General features: G+C 41.7%; 2 protein-coding genes across 12 annotated transcripts in view; one reads left to right on the forward strand and one right to left on the reverse strand.

The window, feature by feature from the left end:
• LOC102540431 (membrane-spanning 4-domains subfamily A member 4A) overlaps window positions 1-19,107 on the reverse strand; it is a 169,972-nt gene that overhangs the window by 42,948 nt on the left and 107,917 nt on the right. For all 11 annotated transcript variants that reach the window (XM_072970039.1, XM_072970033.1, XM_072970035.1 and 8 more), the window contains one exon: window positions 9,991-10,092. The gene's annotated coding sequence lies outside the window, so the exon portion shown is untranslated. The remainder of the gene's footprint in view (window positions 1-9,990; window positions 10,093-19,107) is intronic.
• MS4A7 (membrane spanning 4-domains A7) lies at window positions 336-17,917 on the forward strand. Its single transcript, XM_006214936.4, has 7 exons — window positions 336-474; window positions 4,793-4,949; window positions 9,588-9,722; window positions 11,195-11,251; window positions 13,333-13,539; window positions 16,489-16,590; window positions 17,424-17,917. The coding sequence occupies exons 2-7, from the start codon at window positions 4,797-4,799 to the stop codon at window positions 17,493-17,495; spliced, it is 726 nt and encodes a 241-aa protein (XP_006214998.2). The 5' UTR covers window positions 336-474; window positions 4,793-4,796; the 3' UTR covers window positions 17,496-17,917.

A 19,107-nucleotide genomic window follows, 5' to 3' on the forward strand; every position in this document is an offset into this window, starting at 1 on the left:
TGTTATGATAAATCACAGAGAAAAAAATGTGACAATGAGTGTGTATATGTCCATGAATGACTGGAAAATTGTGCTGAACACTGGAATTTGACACAACACTGTAAAATGATTATGAATCAATAAAAAATGTAAAAAAAAAAAGAAGGGGGGAAATGAAGTCTAACTGGGAATCATGAAACTCATCAGTCTTCTTAAATGTGTTACTTCTCTTCTGTGTTATTTTCCAGACTTTGAAATTCAGAAAGAAGAAGCAGAGGCATTTTTCATATATCAACTATCTGAAAGCACAGCAAAACTTGTGTCTTGTGTAATCATCACCGCCACCCTGAGAAAGGGACAGGAAGTCTCAGAGGCTGGGGACCTGAGCAGCACATCGTTCTTGCAGGAACAACTGGTAGGAAGTTCCAGTTGAGAGCTCCCCTGAGCCGAGCTGGCCCACCAGCCACAACGCACAGGACTGAGCTGCAAGAACAGGTAGGCACCTTGGTTTGGATCATAAATTGGGGGGGTGGGGGTGGCGTGAGAGGCAGGGGTTACTGTCATTTGAATGGACAGCCAGGAATCAGATCGTCATCCTGTCTCCACGGCTGACCACCTGCCTGAATTGGTGAGGCTCCTCTGGGTCTCAGTTCACTCACTTTCCAAGTTAGAGAATTGGGTGAAATGACCCTCAGGCTTCTTTCGAGATTTGGGAGAATGCTTTTCTACAATTTTCTGCACTTCCCGGCATGTCACTCGGTCTTACACAGAAGACGTTCTCAAAAGGACCTGTGCAATTAGATCGAATCCTGCAGTGGAGCCCCACTTCTCTGTTTTAATTCTGGAAGAGAGAAAAGCACTCTGGGCAGAGCAGTTGGCCTCCAAGCTACGATGTATCTCCAAAGCGGGGGTTTCAGAACAGTCTTGAAATGTTGTGAGGCACCTCGAGTGTGTCTCTCTTGGTGAATGTGGAAGGACAAACGCTCCCTCTCAGACCGTGGAAGTTAGAGATGACATCAGCCTGGAGCCTTCTTGCAAAGCCACATAAGAATCTCTGTTATACAGAATTTCTCCTAAAAATCAGCAAGATGTGTCTTTACGTATTATGGGTTTAAACTCACTAGATACTACACTTCTAAACCTCACTCTAAGAAGGTAGCGGAGTAGATGTAGCACCACAAAGGGGCAAAGACATTCATTACAGTGCTGTTCGTAATGGGAACAAAATAGAAGCAACGTAAATCACCAAGAATATGCGACTGGTTAAATCAATCTTGAGACATCTAGTCATTTGAATACATGTTTGGCTCTTTTTATTGTGGTAAAATATACATAACACAAAATTTAGCATTTTAACCATTTTTAAATGGCATTTAATAATTCACACTCATGTGCAACCTTCACCACGATTGAACTCCACAACTTTTTCATCTTCCCGAACTGAAACTTCGTGCCCACTAAACAAGACCTCACATTCCCCTCTCCTCCCGGCCGCTGGTAACCATCATTCTACTTTCTGTCTCTGTGAATTTAAGTACCCTGGGTGCCTCACAGAGGTCCAATCATACAATACCCGTCCTTCGGCGACTGGTTTATTTCACTTTGCATATTACCTTCAAGGTTCATCCATGTGGTGGCATGTGTCAGAATTTACCATTTGGCTCTCAAATGTAGGATTTTTATTATGTATGTTCACTACCATAAAAGATGTCCACAGAATAATGTGGAGCGCAAGAAGACTTCTAAATGGCATGGATAGAATGACTTTGTTTATACAGAATGAAGAATATGTATAAAACATAAAAGAAAAAAGAGAGAGAGACAGCATGAGAGAGGAGATAAAAGAGGATGTACAAGGCAGGGAGGGTGAAGCTCTATGGTAGAGTACATGCTTAGCATGAGCAAGGTCATGGGTTCAATCCCTAGTACTGCCATTTAAAAAATAATAAACAAACACCTAATTACTTCCCCCATCAATTTTTTTTTAAAGAGAGAGCATGCAGAATCTGTATGAAACAGTAGTTATCGTGTGGTAGCTGAAATTTAAGGAAGTTTGCTGCCTTCAGCAAACCTTATTCCCTTTTTGATTGCGTTGTTATGCTACACACGCTTTTAAACAAAACAGATGATGAAAAAGTAATAAAAGAAAGTAAACATACATAGTATACGGGAGTGATGTGAGGAAGAGGGTACCAACTAGGATTCCAGGTTCTAGCTTCAGGCTTAGAATCCAGCACATCCTGTAGTCCTCAGGTAGGACAATGGAAAAATACAGGAAGGAATCCAGGACTACAGAGACTCAAAAACAATCTTTAAGTTGAGGGTCAGTCTTTTTTTTTTCCCTTTCTTCCCAATTTTATTTTCATTTTTTATTTTGGGAAGAACAAGTAACATGAGAGCTACCCTTTGGACACATTTTTGAGATGCACAACACTGGACTGGCACCTGCAGGCACAAGGTTGCTCAGCACATCTCTGGAATTTAACTAGGATGACTGAAATTTTATACGTGTTGTACAGCAACTCCCCGTTTTCTCTTCCCCAGATTCTGACAACCACCATGATAGTCTTCGCTTGTAGGAGTCTGACTATTTTAGAGATCATATAAAAGTTGATTCATGTAATAATTGTCCTTCTGTGACTGGCTTGTTTCACTCAGCACACTGTTTGCAAGAACAGCCTTAAACCAGAAGGAAATCCTGCAATATGTGACAATCTGGATGAACCTTGAGAGACTGATTATTAAGACTAGAAAAAAGAAGGGTTCTACTTGGCATATTTTTAAATAAAATTGAACCTATTAAACCCACGAGGAGCCAGGCAGAAGGCAAGTTACCAGAATATGGGAACAATTCTGGAGAGAGAGAACATCAACCCACATTCTCTAAGGCCAGGAATGCTCCTGTGGGCGAGGAGGAGCTGATGAGGGGTGGTCAGGGGACTGCAGCTGTAAAAGAGGAAGGACACGGGGGCCCTATTGCCGGGACTCAGTGTCAACACTACTCCCATCCTCGTTCATGTAACCTCACCCATACTTCTGCCCAAATGGCAAACACTCACAGAAACGAGAACTAGATCCTCCTTAGACCACAATAGCTTTATTTTTCAACAACTCTTCAAAGAAGGTGCCTTATGCCCAAAGAGCAAGAGAAACTTGACCAAGGCATAGCTCCAGGAATAGAAATGGGGTAGATGTCATGAACTTCTTACTGAGTATTGTGCGCACCTGATAAAGATCACAGAGGCACGGAAGAAGGCCGACACGTACCTCACCTCAAGTGCATCCTCACAGGGGTCCTTCGTGAGAGCAGTGTTATCCCTATTTTATGTGTAGTGAAACTGAGGATGAATCAGGGGAAATGACCTGTCTATGGCCAGCTAATAAATGTCAGAGCTGGAGTTCCAGTGAGTTTTAGACAGAACTGCTCTGCATTGAGAGTTTATCATGTGCCCATTACGTGCACCATGTACCTATGAAATGGCTAAAATAACTTGCCTACAATGAGTTTAGGAATCACTGGCAGGTATACAACATGAGCATAGGACTGGACTCCAGGACACATGCTCAGAGACACAGCTGGATGCCGGGGCATCGGACGCCCAGCCCAGTGCCTCTTCCCACCTCCCTCCCAGTAACGGTATTGTGGATGCTGGTTCCAATCTTGATGTGTTATGCACGCCATCCAAGAGAACCTAGGACCATTCCTAAAATCCCAAGACACTGAAGTGAAGCATCAGGGAATAGAGCTGTGGCACTATCAGATAATCACAAGACTTTATCCAAACTGTGACCTTCAAGAGGGAGAATGTTGTTCTGAGTACAGGTCTGGGGAGCAGCCCCGGGGCTGGACTCCGCTGTGGACCCCACAGAGGCTGGTGGACAGCAGACAGCTTTCTCTCTGAGTCTACACCGAAACTGCCAATGGTAGGAAGACAGACAGGGGAGGAAGAGAATTAATGGAGTCTTGAGAAAAAAAACACAAGGCTCTGAACCAGATATCCTCATTCAGACACTTTCCACTTTCTATGAGAATACAAGTCAATAATAATTACATTTGCTACTACGTATTCAACACTTGCTGAGTGCCAGGCTAAGTGCTTTGGGTGACTATTTCCTTAAATTAAGATCACTTGAACTTGTTAGTCCTGAGTTTCTAATGTATAAAGTGGATTTAATAATAGCTAAATTGTTGTAAGGATTAGCGCTACTATGGCCTAGTGCCTGAAATTAAGCAGGAGTTAAATAAATGTTTGTATTAACAATTATTAAGCTAATATAGGCAAGAGGGGTCATTCTAGGTGGAACAGGCCATCTATAGGAAAGGGACGTGGAATAGGATTAATCGACATCTTAGTGGAAAGAAAATAAGACTATGCTGGGAGACTGAGCAGTATAGGTGTAACATGAAAGTGCAAAACTGAGAAATGTGGTTGGTTGGGAGTGTCCCAGAGATGAAGCAGAGATACAGGGGTGAGGAGGGGAAGCTGGAAGCAGGGAGGGAGGAGGAAGGTGGATACACTCAAGGCTGCAGAGCAAGCTTTGTGTGAACTGTTGGCCTCTCCAGTGTGGGACTCCTCAAAATGTTTACAGTTTTCTCCTAGTGACAGACTTCCCATCCACAACGGAGGGACTTTGCCAAGCCCACCATCTTTCCAATACTTCCCCAGCTCCTCATATTCACTTTTGTTCCTAAAGGACAGGTCACCCCTTGGACAATGGAGAAAAATGGTAAGTTTCTGCAAAGTCTGGTCCTGAGAGTTTCAGATCTTTAAGTCAAACTGTGGGTCCCAATGGAGTTCACTGCCTTTTTCAGCAACATGGGCATCATGTCACAGCTCAAGACCAAGGGAGCCTTTGATGCCTTCACTTCAAAGGGCATCATTATCTCTGAGGGAGAGAAACCTGGGCACATCTACCAAAAAGAAGATAACCCACAGGATAGTCTGCAAAAAGAAGCCACAGTTCTTGGAGTAAGTTCATTTCCTTCTCAGGGGAACATGGGGGGAAATGTCATGAACATATCCAGACTATGGATCGACAGTGGATGTGGGAGACTCTATCATTTTTTTTTTCCTGACTCCAAGTTAGTTGGGACATGAAATGGGGTTTATAGGAAGACTGTATCTTCCAGACTCGTCTCTAAACTAACTAAAACCACTAGGTCTTTGCCCCTGAAATCTACACAATAAGGTCTCGTGTAAAGTCTTTAACATAGTAGAGATTTGGGATTTCACCATATGATTTTACTCAATATGGTTAAATTAGATCTTATTTTGAGCATATTTCTTTTTTTTCTGTAGCATTCCTTTTTTTTTTTTTAAATTGAAGTATAGTTTGTTACAATGTGTCAGTTTCTGGAGCATGTTTCTTAAACATTTGGAAGTGGGACAATCCGGACTCATCTTATGATTCATTTTCTCCCTGTTCACCTGAGTACCTATGAGACACCTAGATGTCCTAGGTCACCATCCATCATATCCAGGACTTTAATTTCCACATGGTCCTGAATATTCCTTTTTAAGACCCAACTCCTACTCGTTCCCAAATTGGGAAACCCGCCCAGTTGTACCTACTGCAATTCAGGGTTTGTTAACAGCATTTTCGTCTTTATTCCCCAGTCTGCTTCTCAAGGCCTCTTCATCTATGGTGCAAACAGAAATCTAGCTCCCAAGGGCACAGTTTTCACCGCCGTCCTCACTAGTAGGCATGGAAGTGAAGGCAATATTTCCTTTGCTTCTCATGGAGACTTCTAGATCAGTCGTTTCCTCTCATCTCTAAAAACTCCTACTTTAGAATCTCACGTCACCCTATTAGGTAATTCACTCCCACGTTTAAAAAAAAAAATGCAGCTGTCCCTTCTATTTATTATTTTAAAAAATCCCTATTCAATCTTCCACCCAAAAAATATATTTTAAAAATGTTATTTATGTTTCAAACACTGGAAGAGAATTAAGTATTTCAAGTAATTGTAGACAGTCGTGAATGCCAAAAGGTCTTTTTAGGTAATTCTAGTATTAGGAATAATTGAGAATTGATAGAATTAAAATTTAAGAAGATCAAATTTAGTTTAAAAACCTAAACATAAGCAGTGTTTTAGAAAATAACATTAAATTATGTATTGGAAAATTTGAAGTGTTCATCCTTAGAAAAACTGGTGAATATATTGCTTGAAAATAAAACCAATTAATGTTTGTCATTCTACTATCATTTACCAATACTCACTCCTTAATTTACTTCCTTCAGATAACTAGTTCCAGGCTGAGTTGTCTTTGTCCCTGAAACACCTTGTTGATTTTGCCCATGGGTCCTATAATCTCGCCTACAGGTAGCCTAGTGTCACACATTTCATTGCTTGCTTCAGCAATCAGTAAGATATTCATTCATACATTCATCTCTCATTTCTTGAGCACCTCCAATGTGTCAGCCACTGTTTACACACTTTGGTTAATCATGAACTACACAGTTAAAAGAAGAAGAGCCTTAAAAAAAAATAGAAGAGCCCCATTCTCATACTCTTTACGGTATATTGGAGAGACAGAGACCAATTTCAGTGAATTCCTACTTCTTCACTCCCAGGTAATTCACCTTTTCCCCTTCAAGATACTGACTGTTCAATGGCTATCACTCCCTCCAGTAGAGTTTCTATCAGACGCCTTGGCTGTTTCAGTCTTCATGTGTAAGATCCTTCCAGTATCCTCTCAGTTCCTGGACCTCTTCTCACAGCGTTTCTAGTCCATCCTTCCTTAGACAAACATTTCCTGAGTCATACCCTGGACCTTATCAATACTAACAGCAGTAAAAACATCACTGTAACATTTCAAGAATCTCTTATTCCAACTACCAATTCTAATCTTTCAAGGTCATTCCCTCTGACTCTACACTGATGCTAACTTTCTTTAATCTTGCTGAGTCTTACTGATAATATCTCTGTTTCACAGAGCCTTCCTTCCTCTCCTAGCCAGGATCCCAGGATCCCTTGTGAATTCTCTGAACAGCCTTGTCCTCACCTCCTTATAAAACACTCTTCAGAAGAAAAAAAAAAATCTGTGACACTGATTTAATTCTAACACTGCCCCTTTGCCTACTCTATACCTGAGTCCATGCAACTAATCTTGGCTGAAGACATACAAATATCCCCTACACACACACACACACAAACCCCACTTTTGATTTATGACCATAAAATCAAATGGACTGTAAAGGCTGCCTTAAAAGTACATGGTATTTCTTTCACCCATTCACTTTCCTGTGACCCCAGAAAACCATCTCACACCATCTTTCCCCTAAACCTCTAATGCATCTTCCTTCTCCATTTATCCCCTTGCTTCCTATAATGCTAAGAAAATTGAGCCAATCTGAAGAGAACGTCCACAGGCTGCTGCACATCTACAGTTACCCACACCTGTGCTCATGTATTCATTCTTTCTCTCCTCCTGTTACTAAAAATAAAATGTCCACTTTCTAATGAAGATATTCCTCCCTTTGTGCAGTAGAGCCTATCCCTTATCACTTGTTCCAGTAATTCTCTCTTCAATTTTTTTATCACCTCCATGAGCACAGAATCTTAGTGCAATTTCTCCTACCTGAAAACAAAACAAGACAAAACAAAACAAAACGAAACAGCAAAATCAAATACTGTTAACTTCACACACTCTCCAGCTAATGCCCCGTTCGCTACTTGCCTTCCCAGCAACACTTCTCTGAAGGATAGAAAGTCAATGTCTCTAGTTATTCTTGAATGATATTCTCTCTGGAATCATATCCAATGGTATTTGTCCCCTTTGCTCCACATAATTAACCCAATGTCCAAGTCTTCATTGTTAACTTTCTTGAACTAACAGAAATGTTTGGTGCAGCTGACCTCTCTCTCCTTGCACATTATATTCATTTGGCTTCTTGGGCATCACATTCTGGTTTTCCTCCTTCCTTCTTGGATGCTCCTTTTATGTTCCTTTACTGTTTGCATTTATTTCTCTGATCCTAAATTTGGGGTGCTCCATAGCTCAGTCCTTGATTCCATTCTCTTTCTCTATTTGCTGCAATGAAGACCTCATCCAATAATATGGACTTAAAATCTTCTTCTCTTATGACTTGAGGGGAAAAAAGATTCTATCCCTTACCTGGGTCTCTTCTCCAAATTTAAGACTTACATATCCAAAAGCCTATCACTGCTTGGGTATCTGCTAGACATCTCTTCCTTAACCCATCCCAGACTGCAATCTTGAGTCTCCTCCCCGCAAGCCCACTCCTCATACGATATTCCCCATCTCAGATCAGTGTCAGCTCCATTCTTTCAGATACTCAAGCCCGGACACTTGGAGGCAACCTTCATCCCTCTCTTTCATAAACCACATTCAAACTGTCAGCACATCCTGTAGGTTTCATCTTCCTAGTACATGCGGAATCCAACTACAGTACTTCTCACTACCTCTGCTATCCACATCTTCTGTCTGGTCAACATCATCTCTCATGTGAATTACTGCAATACCCTCTTTGTTGATCTCCCTGATCTGTTTTCTTACAATCTGTTCTCAACACAGGAGGTAGAATGATCTATTAAAAACATAAATTAGATCATGTAATCTCTTTGATGAAAATTATCCAGCAGGCTTCTCTTTTTACACAGAGTGAAAGGCAAAGTTGGTAAAAATAGCCTGGAGCGCCCTACATAGTTTGCACCATGTCCCCAGTACTTCTCAGGCCCCTTCTCCTGCTACTTTGCTCTTAATTCATTCTGCTTTCCAAGGAACTGGTTGGTAAAGGACACAATTCATGTCCAGTGCCAGTTGATTTGCATTTGCTTTACTCCCTTGATGCCTGACACAAAATGGTCAATAAATGGTCAATTAATATTAATAGTTGACTTCTCTTGATTTTAAGTTACATCTATGTTTGCATCATCTTTCAATTACACATACATTAGATGGTGAATAAGAGTGTGGGCTCTCGATCAGACTCACGGGGGTAAAACCCAAATTCTTCCACTTGGCCATGGGTGTGGGTTTGTACAGGTTATTTAAACTCCCAGTGCATCATTTTTCTCATTCATAAGTAAGATAAGAGGGATACTCAGAATGCAAGAAGTGTTCGATAAATGTAGGCTACTATCATTGGTGTCATTAAAAAAGTAATTATTATTAAAATCTAAAGATGAATGAGATAAAATGAATTACGACATTACAGACTTCCTGCTGTCTTCTATTTCAACTGAAATTGAGCTCTTTATTAACACTTCTTTGGTAAGTTTGCTTTCTATATCCATCTAACTGGACTATTGTCCAGAAAATTTCTATCTACTTCTCCTAAAACCAAAACAAAAAGAAATTGTCAACTATATTTTTCAAAATAAAGTTAACATATACATATGATCACTCCCTGATTTGCTAGTTTAATAATCCTATCAGAAAAGAAAAGAGGTTAGTTATACATGACTTTCTCTTGGAGAATGACCATTGGCTCCTGTAACACTTTGTTTTCCTTTTTAATGTGACAAATTATAACATACACACTTTATACTTTAAAGTCTTTATAAGTCACAGCGTGCATTCAAATGTTCACTTTCATCTGTTTAAAGTGCTCCCTGGAATTCTCCCTCTTGTTTCTTGCAGATCATCCAGATCCTGTGTTGCCTGATGATTTCAAGTTTGGGTGCCATTTTGGTTTCTGCTCCCTACTCTTCCCACTTCAACCCAGCAATTTCCACCATTGTGATGTCCGGGTACCCGTTTTTAGGAGCTCTGTGTGTGAGTAGAGTGGGGTCTCCCAGAGGGAGTATGTTTTATACATGCTGACTGGTTGCTAAGTCATGGAGAGACTCAGTCCCAAGAGGCAGGAAGACAGGCGAAAAAGGCTGAGTCCTTCCATGTTCCCTCCACCACATCATGTCTCTCCAGCTCAGGGAAAGCAGCAGGGGGGCTTAATCCATCCTTTGTGTGAGCCTCCCAGGAGTGACCGGCTGGGTCCAGAGGCAACAGGGTAATACAACGGGCACAAGAGTACAGCATTTCTTACCTGGCCTCACAGCAAACTTCTGCACCAGTGGATGATTTTTCATATCCTTCTTTGGCCCTTTGATGAGGCCACTGAATTCCCTCCAGTTTAAGAATAATCCACCTGTCAAGTAGAGAGTGAAAAGGTCATTTTTAAAATAAAATGAGCACCGCTGGTAGATGTCACGGGTTTGCAGGGAATTCAACTAGCAACAGTAAAATTCACAGGAAGCAGGGGCACCCTTGCTATGTGTTCAGAGGTAATCTTGAGCATTTGGAAAACTTTCTTTTTTTGCTGCCTTCCAACTAATGGCTCATGAAAAAAGGACCCAACAGATCCTTGTCTTTGGAGACTAGCCAGAACCTACTCACACCTCCCACAAAGAGCCTCTTCTTTCCCATGTATAGCATCCTACACAAAGGAGACAAAGGCACACATTCTAGAGACAAAGGCAGACGAATTTTACAAGGCACCACCTCTGTATGGATACAGTCCCCATGTGAATACAAACTGTGCAGTGATGCAAGGCGGCCCTGCTCCTGCCTCCAAAGCAGAATTTGTCCCTGACTTCCCTGTCTCACTAGCAGTTAGGGCTCCCACATTCTCTTTTATGAAAGCTGGAACTGGCTCATGCTTGACCCTCTTTGTCTGTGACTATCCAGTCCTGAAGCCACAAGTTTAACCAGTGTTTCAGCTTCTCAGAACACCCTCCCTCCATCAGCTGGTTCCTTAACACCACTGGGAACCAGCGCAGACTTCTGGCGCTTCAGGATGAGACACTCTTCACATCTGAATCTTTCCACTTCCTCCTAACTCAGCCACCCACACCAACGGCTTGAACCCTGTGTTTCCGCACCTTGTGCCATTAGAGCCCTTTCCTACGTCTTCTGTTGGCTGCTCCCATCTTTCTACCCCTTCAAGTCATCGGTCAAGTCAACCTCCTCTCTTCAGTCTGGTGATTTAGCACTGCTCTCCTCCTTCCATGTACACCTCCTTTTTAGGCCTCCGCAGCTCCTGGGGATTTTCACAAACATAAATCCAGCTCCCCTGTGTGTCGGCCTACTCTGCACAGTCAGTGTAAGCATGCCACGGGCAGAAATCAGGCCTCTCTATTGATATGGACCCCCATCATTTTTCTGTACATATTGACTGAGTGACTGACAGTAACCTGGTGGTACATTTTCACAAGACAACTGAACTGATCATTTCTTTCCTTTCTGAGCAGTTTGCCATTTCTGGATCCCTCTCAATTATCTCTGGGAAAAAGTCAACCAAGCCCTTTGTAAGTATGAGAATCATCAAGTTTAGTGGGTTAGAATAAAAGGAACTTCTGATTTATTTACTTACTTTATATCATTAAATACAGGTTTGTGGACTAGATTCCTAGTCCATTCTTTTTATTTTTATTGAAGTGTGGTCAGTTTACAGCCAGCATAATACTCAGGGGTGAAAGGTTGAAAGCCTTCCCGCTAAAATCCAGAACAAGCCAAGGATGCCCGCCCTCACCACTTCTACTCAGTACAGTACTGGAAGTCCCAGCCATAGCAATTAGACAAGAGAAAGAAATCAAAGGGACCCAACTTGGAAGAGAAGCGGTAAAAGTGTCCCTACATGCGGATGACATAATTTGTTCCTCAAGTTCAAACATCTCCTTTTGACAGCTTAGGGAGACAAGGCTCAGAGCAAGTGAGGCTGTCCACCCAGGTTCTCCCCCAGGTCCACTGGCAGAACCAGGAGTAAAGCCCAAATGCCCTCCCTTCCAGACTGGGGCTCTTCCTCCTACAAAATGGCTCTCCTGGATCATAGTCTAAGCTTGGGGGACGTTTACCTCAGGTGCTTGAACAGTTGGAATGTTTAAATATACCATGAACTCTTTACAACTTGCTATCTTGGCCCTGAATGGGGTAGAAGACCACCCCAGCTAGAGCCTCGAGGTCCTTTTCTAGAATACCCTGCCTCATAATTTCCCTAAACGGCAGCGTTGGATGCAGAGGTACGTGGGCTTAGATCCTGTGGCTGTCTCCTCCACCCCTCGGAGACAAGGAATTATCAGACTGGAGCCACTTCCCTGACAAAGCTGAGGTCTTTGATCCTCTCCATAGCAACCCCTCCCTCTCCTCTGCCACACACCCACAAAAAGGACCCAGGGAAAAGCCACATCCTGACTCAGGAAGATCCAAGGTCTGGTTAGCCATGGATGACGGCACATCAGATAGTGCATGAGGCTAGTATAGGCTCCTGAGGCTTGATGCTACAGCCTTAACCCCAGAAGCAGAGGACAGGGTTTTGAAGAGTTCACAGCATTGGATAGAGTCAGGGTTCTGGCCTTGGAATCATGAAACTGGTACTTCCATTTCAGCTCTGTCACTGACACAGCTTGTGCTTGAAAGAGTTCCTTCCTTCTCTGGGCTTCAGTTTTCTCATTTACAAAATGCAGAAGAGGTGGGAGAAGATCTCAGAGGTGGTTTCCCAAGTGCCCTGAACACACTGAAAGGGAAAACCATAGTTGGGATGACCTGTCACAACGTGGGCTCCACATGTGGAGCCCAGACAGTATGTGGGCTCCATTGCCCACATGGCTACTTTGGGCAAAGGCACTGCCCATTCAGCTTGTTCTCCCTTCAAGGACTCAACACTTGAAGCCATCCAGCTACAAGGCCAAGAGATCAGAGGGCAAGGCAACCATCCTGCCCGACACACAGTCTCCCACAATGATGTTCAAAGAGAAAAGAGCGTGTGCCGGGAACCTGGCCCGGAGCCTGGCACATCAGTTTCTTTGCAGAGGAATCATGTCCCGTGAGAGCCCTTTCCCCCTAAATGCAGAATATGACCCAGGAGAGCATGTGATGACGCTGCTTCTCAGGCTTGATCCACCTATGGGCGGGTATTCCAACGTCTCCCAGTTAGCTTCTACCTTTTCTTTGAAGCTGCTGCTTTATGGAACGAGAAGCCATAGACTGGTCTTCCTAGGAGGAATCGAAGGCCATATTCCAGAAGCCCTTAGAGCAAAACAATGATTCTAAAGCTGTTGAAGAAGTCAAGGGAGATGTTGGCAGTACCCTGAGCAGTCCCACCCACCTCTGTCTTCAGCGCTTCAGAGAGTCAACAAGCCAGACCCCTAGCCCTAAGGAAGAACTATTCGTACATTTTCTCATTTAACAAATTTACTAAATACATCAGGTGATAAACTAGGTAGTGGATTGGGATACAGAGGTGAATAAAACACAGTCTGTGTGCCCTAGGAGGATGCAGATTGGAGGGAAACAGACTCAGGGAAGCACCAATGCAGTGCAATGGATGGAGAGATAATAGCATTACATGCTGCTTCTGTGATGAGATCCCAATGCAGAATTTCTCTTCCAGGTCATGAGCAGCCTGACCTCCAATGCAATGAGCTCTCTTGCTGCTGGAGCAGGTCTCCTCCTCCTCGCTAACAGCCTGGGAGCCCTGAGCATTGTCTCTCAACTCTGTGACTCAAAACAGGATTATCCATCCTCCTTGCCTTATTCGGCGTACTATTACGCAATATATGAAGACAAGGACTGTCACCTGACTGGTGTCAGCCTAACAGTAAGTAATGTCAGATTGAATTTCCTGTCATGTGAAATCTCGGTGTCTCCCTTTTGCATAATCTCTGCTTTTTCAGCAGTCTCTAGCCCTGTTGGTCTGAATGTCTGGAAGCAGAGAGAGAGAAAAAAAGAAACTATGGGTGAAAGAACGCTGTCAGCAGACTGCATAATATGGGGGCTGCATTATGCAAGGTCAAAAAAGGGAATCAAGAGAGCAATGAGGAGTCCATTCTGTCAATGATCTTTCTTAAATAGGAAATATTCCCTTCTCAGTAGGTTTAACCCTCCAAGTGCCCTCTTTGTTGAGCAGGCTTTTCTTTTCCTCAACCCAGGCAGAAATACACTTTACTTGAATTTGATTTGATTTGGGATGTATGTATCCTACATTAAGTAAGGTATAGAACTTGAACCTTAAGCCTAAACAGATAGTTTTCAGACTTTGGCTCAGCAGGGCTGCAGAGAGTGAGAGAGGGATGGGAGATGGTCCACCAGTGGATTCAAGTCCGAGCAGAAATGTCAACATCCCTGGGCAGCATTTTCTTGTCACTTTTCCCCCAAACTTGATGATGGCCACCTGTTGATGGTGAGAACCTTGGCTTAGTCAGTCCCCTATATACTGGCTCATGGTTTTAAAACCATAAACTTTGGTCCTTCAAGGAGAAGGATTTCTTCCTTTGTGACTCCTCCTCGTCGCAGCTAGGGAAAAAAGGCAGTTATCTCTCATTCCTCTGGATCTACCTGTCTCATGAATCTCTAGGAACATGTGCTGGTTTCTGAACTCACCATCTTCTGTGAGTCTGCCCATGTGACCCAGAGGTTGCCCAAAGCAATCCCTCTGATCTAGGAGCGTGAGGAGGTGGACCTATCTGGTTAGAAATCAGCTTGAAGAAGCCCAGGAGATAGGATAACACTGGTGCGGGGCAGACATCAGGCAAAGCAGTGAGGACATTTAGGGTTTAATTTAATGAAAACTCATCTCAATACATCAAACTGCCTCTCACTCTCAGATAATGAGAGCCAAAGAGAACTTCCTGCAACATCAGAGAAAATGCAACATGGCAGACTAAGCAGACTTCAAAGGTCCACTCTTTATTTATTTTTTCTTTTTTTTAATTTTATTTTTTACTGAAGTGTAGTTGATTAAGATGTTAGTTTCAGGTGTACCGCAAAGTGATTCAGTTATACATATAATACATATATATGTATATATATATGTATATTTTCAGATTCTTTTCAATTATAGCTTATTACAAGAAATTGAATATAGTTCCCTGTGCTATACAGTAGGTCCCTGTTATTTATCTATTTATATAGAGCAGTGTGTATCTGTTTATCCCAAAATCTTAATTTATCCATCCCCCTACTTTCCCCTTTGGTAACCATAGTTTGTTTTCTATGTCCATGAGTCTATTTCTGGTTTGTAAGTAAAATTTGTATCTCTTTTTAGATTCCACAGATAAGTGATATCATATGATATTTGTCTTTCTCTGGGTCCACTCTTTATTAACATAAAGATAACCTGGGAAACGTAACAGATTTAAAAATTAAAAATATATACCCAAGGTTGGACGATGGAAGGAAGGGAGGGTGGAAGAAAGGAAGGGAAAAAAAAATCAAGAAAGAAAGGCATATTAGATTTCAGAAACTAAGAAGGATTCTAAGGCCAGGTAACCAAGTGAGCAGAGACCAGAAAACCATGGAGGCCTGAATAAGAACATAGGTGTGAGAGGCTGGGACCACTGAATTTTAATGCTCATGATGGGACATGAGGTTCTTCAGGCCCACAGGACGCAGGGAGCTCATACTGATGCCCAGCAAACATGTTAGCAGCTGAGACTAAGTATTTACCCTATTTATGAAAATGAGACAAGGGAAAAACCCTGTAACTACCTCCCAGGAAGCTTCAAGAAACTCCGCCATAAAGGCTTCTAAGATGAAATCATCTCACCAAGCCTTATGCAGGTATGGTCCCCAAATCCAACATTACAGATAAAATAGAGGAACCTCAAATAAAAGGATTAACTTGAAATTGTTCCTAGATCTGTGGAACTCCGAAGGTTCTATCAGAATCAAACCTAAAACTACCATCTACAGAGATGTCCATAAATCCAACTTATGAGTCTCCTACATATCAGAGAATCCCCACCACCACTGCTACCACCCACACACTGAAATTACCTAAGAATAAAATATTCTGAAAAACATAAGGAAAAAATGGGGAATAGCAGCCAATGGAATAGACATGAAAGTTAGTGGCTCAAGAATTGGAGATTACATAATAGTTTGGGGAAAAAAAGCTATCATGAAAAATACATTTTAAATGATTAAAGTTATTAAAAAGGAATTGAAACCAAAATGAAAGAACTTGACAATAAGACAAAAGAACAAGTGGGTTTGAAAAAAGTGCTAAATAGTATGATGAGAAATGAAAATTATAATCTTTGAAATTAAAAACTCAGCATCAATTAAAGAACAGATTCAACGTATCCAAAGGAATAAACAGTGCAATGAAATTCTGGTCTGATTAAATCACACCGAACACAATATACTAAGATTAAAAATTTGGAAAATGTGAATGAGAGGTTAAAAGACTTGGAGGACACAGAGAAATAAAAAGATTTGGCACACATGCCAGCAGGACGGCACGGGGGAGAGAGAGTGTACAAGGGAAAGAAAAAAGAAAATAATAAAAGCAACTAGAGAGAAATGAAGGCTTGCTCTTATCTCCGAATGTGGAATACTGAGGTCCTGAGATGAAATCATTGCTATTTATTTCCCTTCTTCAGTTAAGAGATCCAAAAGAAAAAGTAGAAAAGAGAATGAAGCAATTTTCTCTGTTCCCTATTCTCTCCACTGCTAGAGCCCTGACCCCTCCCCCCCCCCCAGGTCTTCTCTCAGTCAGGCACAAGAGAAGGCTAATGGCACCAACCATTCCTGTCCTGATTTACAGGGTGGGCTGATGGTGATGCTCATCTTCACGGTGCTGGAGCTCTTACTAGCTACATACGCTTCTGTCTTTTGGTGGAAACAAGTCTGCTCCAATAACCTTGGGGTGAGTATGCTGACATGTCACATGATGTCTCTGGTTCCCAAGAAGTTCGAGCTATAATGATCCAGGTCTACAAAGCGGCAGAAAGAGGAGTCGATGACCGACCATGAGCTACATACAGAAGGTGACTTTCCTTGTGAGAAAAGAGCTCTGTGAATACACTCCTTCATGATGACACTCTGGTCATCTGAGATCAGCTGGTGCCTACTGGGCAGCAAGCCGGGTAGGGGATTGTTTAACATGAAGCTAGATGGCTTTAGAAGTCACCCTGCCCAGCCCCTTACAAAAGAACCAAAGCTTGGGCAAAATCACACAGAGCATGAATGATACAGACTGACTGGGCTGAGAATGAAAACTTGCATCTTCTCACTCTTGTCTTAAACACAGCCACCTGACTCCCTAGAGAGTCTTCACAGCCCAGTCCCCTTGCTAATGGGATGAGATTTTGCTAGCACATCTCTGTTCCGATTTTGCTTTCCTGTGTTTTTCCTGACTTCCTCTTAAGTCTTGATATTACAACTTCAAAATACATTCCTTTCCTCTAAAAGCTACAGGAAAATTAAAGAAAAGAAACGAAGAAAGAAAGAAAAGGAAAAGTTTTAAACTTTCCGAATAAATTATGATTCAGTTACAGTCTTATTAGAAAATGGCAAAATGATTAGCAGACTGGAGAATGGCATTTGTTTGAACTAATATTGATGGAATTATATATTGTGGTGAAATTGGAAGAGTTACTACTGTACAACATTTGGGGGGAATGCATTATAACTTCATATCCAAAAAAGACTCCAAAATTAGAGTTTAAAAAAACTGTTAACAAATTTTATCTTCTCTAGGGTGACTTTTTCTTACCTCAGTCACAAGATCATATTCAACATGTCAAAAAGAGTTCAAAGTCATGGATATAAGTAACTCTTGGCCTCAGAGGAAAAAGGAGGAGAAACCCAGTGCTCACAGCAAAGTGTGATTAGATTCTCCTGAAATTTCAGCTACTTTAGCACTGTAAGAAACTTCCAGTCTTCCAAAATGGCTATAAACTTTACAAACTTCTCTGGGTAAACTGAACAGAAAGTGTGCATCTCCCCATGGATGAAAAGATTGAAAATGTGCGCTCTAAGTCATGTGGCTCTGCAGGCCCGTTTCTGCATTGTTTTCATATTCATAACACTTAAATATTACACATTACCAATTGTAAGAACATTGCAATTAAACATACTTTTAAAATATGACTCAATTTCTGTTAATTGAATGATTTTAGTTTCTGTCAATTGAATATGGCTCAATATTCTGTCTCATTTAATGACTTCATTATTAAATTTCTGGATTCAAAGATCATAATTTGAGGCTCTTTCTTATCTAAGTTCTAGACCAAATAAGAAGTTAGATATGTAGAAATAAAATCAACTTTATTACTGTACTGGAGTAAACAACATGACCTACCCAATAAAGAGGTTCCTAATACTGCCCCCTAGTCTAGGCCTTGAGTCCTATCCCAGAAGAGAATGTGCAACAGAAATGCATATGTATGTTTTCCAAATGGCGTGTACAAAAATGGTCATAGAAGTAATGCACATAATAGCCCCTAAGAGGAAACTATCCAAATGCCAAAGAGCAGAAGAGACAAATAAAAATTGTGGTATATTCAGACAGTGGAGTATGATCCACCAGTGCAGGTGAACAAACAATTACATGCAGCCATATAGATAAATCCTACAACATGATGTTTAGGAGCAAAAAAAGCCACGTATAACAGAATGCACACTGTACATATGTACATATGATTCCATGTACATGAAGTTTAAACACAAGCAAAACTAATATATAGTGTTAGGACAGTGGTTACCTTTGAGGATAATCTTTGGAAGGGGACCCAGAGGGCCTATGGGTTCCTGGAGATGTTCTTTTTCTTGATCTAGAGTCTGGTGCTGTTTTTATATGATTTGTGCTCTCTTGTTTCTATGTCAAAATTGAATTTAAAAAAATTTTTTTAAAGTTACTTTTTAGCTCTTGCGTTTGTCTAGTTATCGAGCCATCTCTTACTTCTTCTCCGTAGTCAAATTCCTTCCAAAAAAAATCATCTCCTCAAAACCTTGGAGTCATCTTTTACCCTTCTATTTCTTTTCCACGCCCTATCTAACCTATCATCAAAACCTGCTAGTCCTAGCTTCAGAATATCCAGAGTCTGATTACTTCTCACCATCTCATGAGGACTCATTGTCCACTGGCATTCCTACAGTGATCAACCAACCTGGCATCCACACCCTCAGTCTGTTCTCCATGGAGCAGACAGTCGGGATTGTTTTTAAGCCTAAAATCAGATCATGTCATTCTTCTACTCAAATCCATTCCATTTCATTAAAAATAAAAGACAGCGTCCTCAAATGTCCTTACAGGATCTGAATTCTCACTTCCTCTCTACTCTCTCCACTCCTCTCCTCCTTGCTCCCTCTACTCCGGTCACATCGGCTTTTGATGTCACCTGGCATAGTCTTTCTTCAGGAGTTTTACACTTCCAGACCC

The sequence above is a fragment of the Vicugna pacos genome, chromosome 10 (genome assembly GCF_048564905.1).
Source record: "Vicugna pacos chromosome 10, VicPac4, whole genome shotgun sequence".
Classification (NCBI taxonomy): Eukaryota; Metazoa; Chordata; class Mammalia; order Artiodactyla; family Camelidae; genus Vicugna; species Vicugna pacos.

Bases quoted from the DNA above. Each gene is read 5' to 3' on its own strand.
- MS4A7 (XM_006214936.4), top strand. From the start codon at position 4,797: ATGGGCATCATGTCACAGCTCAAGACCAAGGGAGCCTTTGATGCCTTC. The intron at 4,950-9,587 runs GTAAGTTCATTT...TGTTTCTTGCAG, and splicing joins AAGAAGCCACAGTTCTTGGA to ATCATCCAGATCCTGTGTTG. The intron at 16,591-17,423 runs GTGAGTATGCTG...TATCTTCTCTAG, and splicing joins TCTGCTCCAATAACCTTGGG to GGTGACTTTTTCTTACCTCA.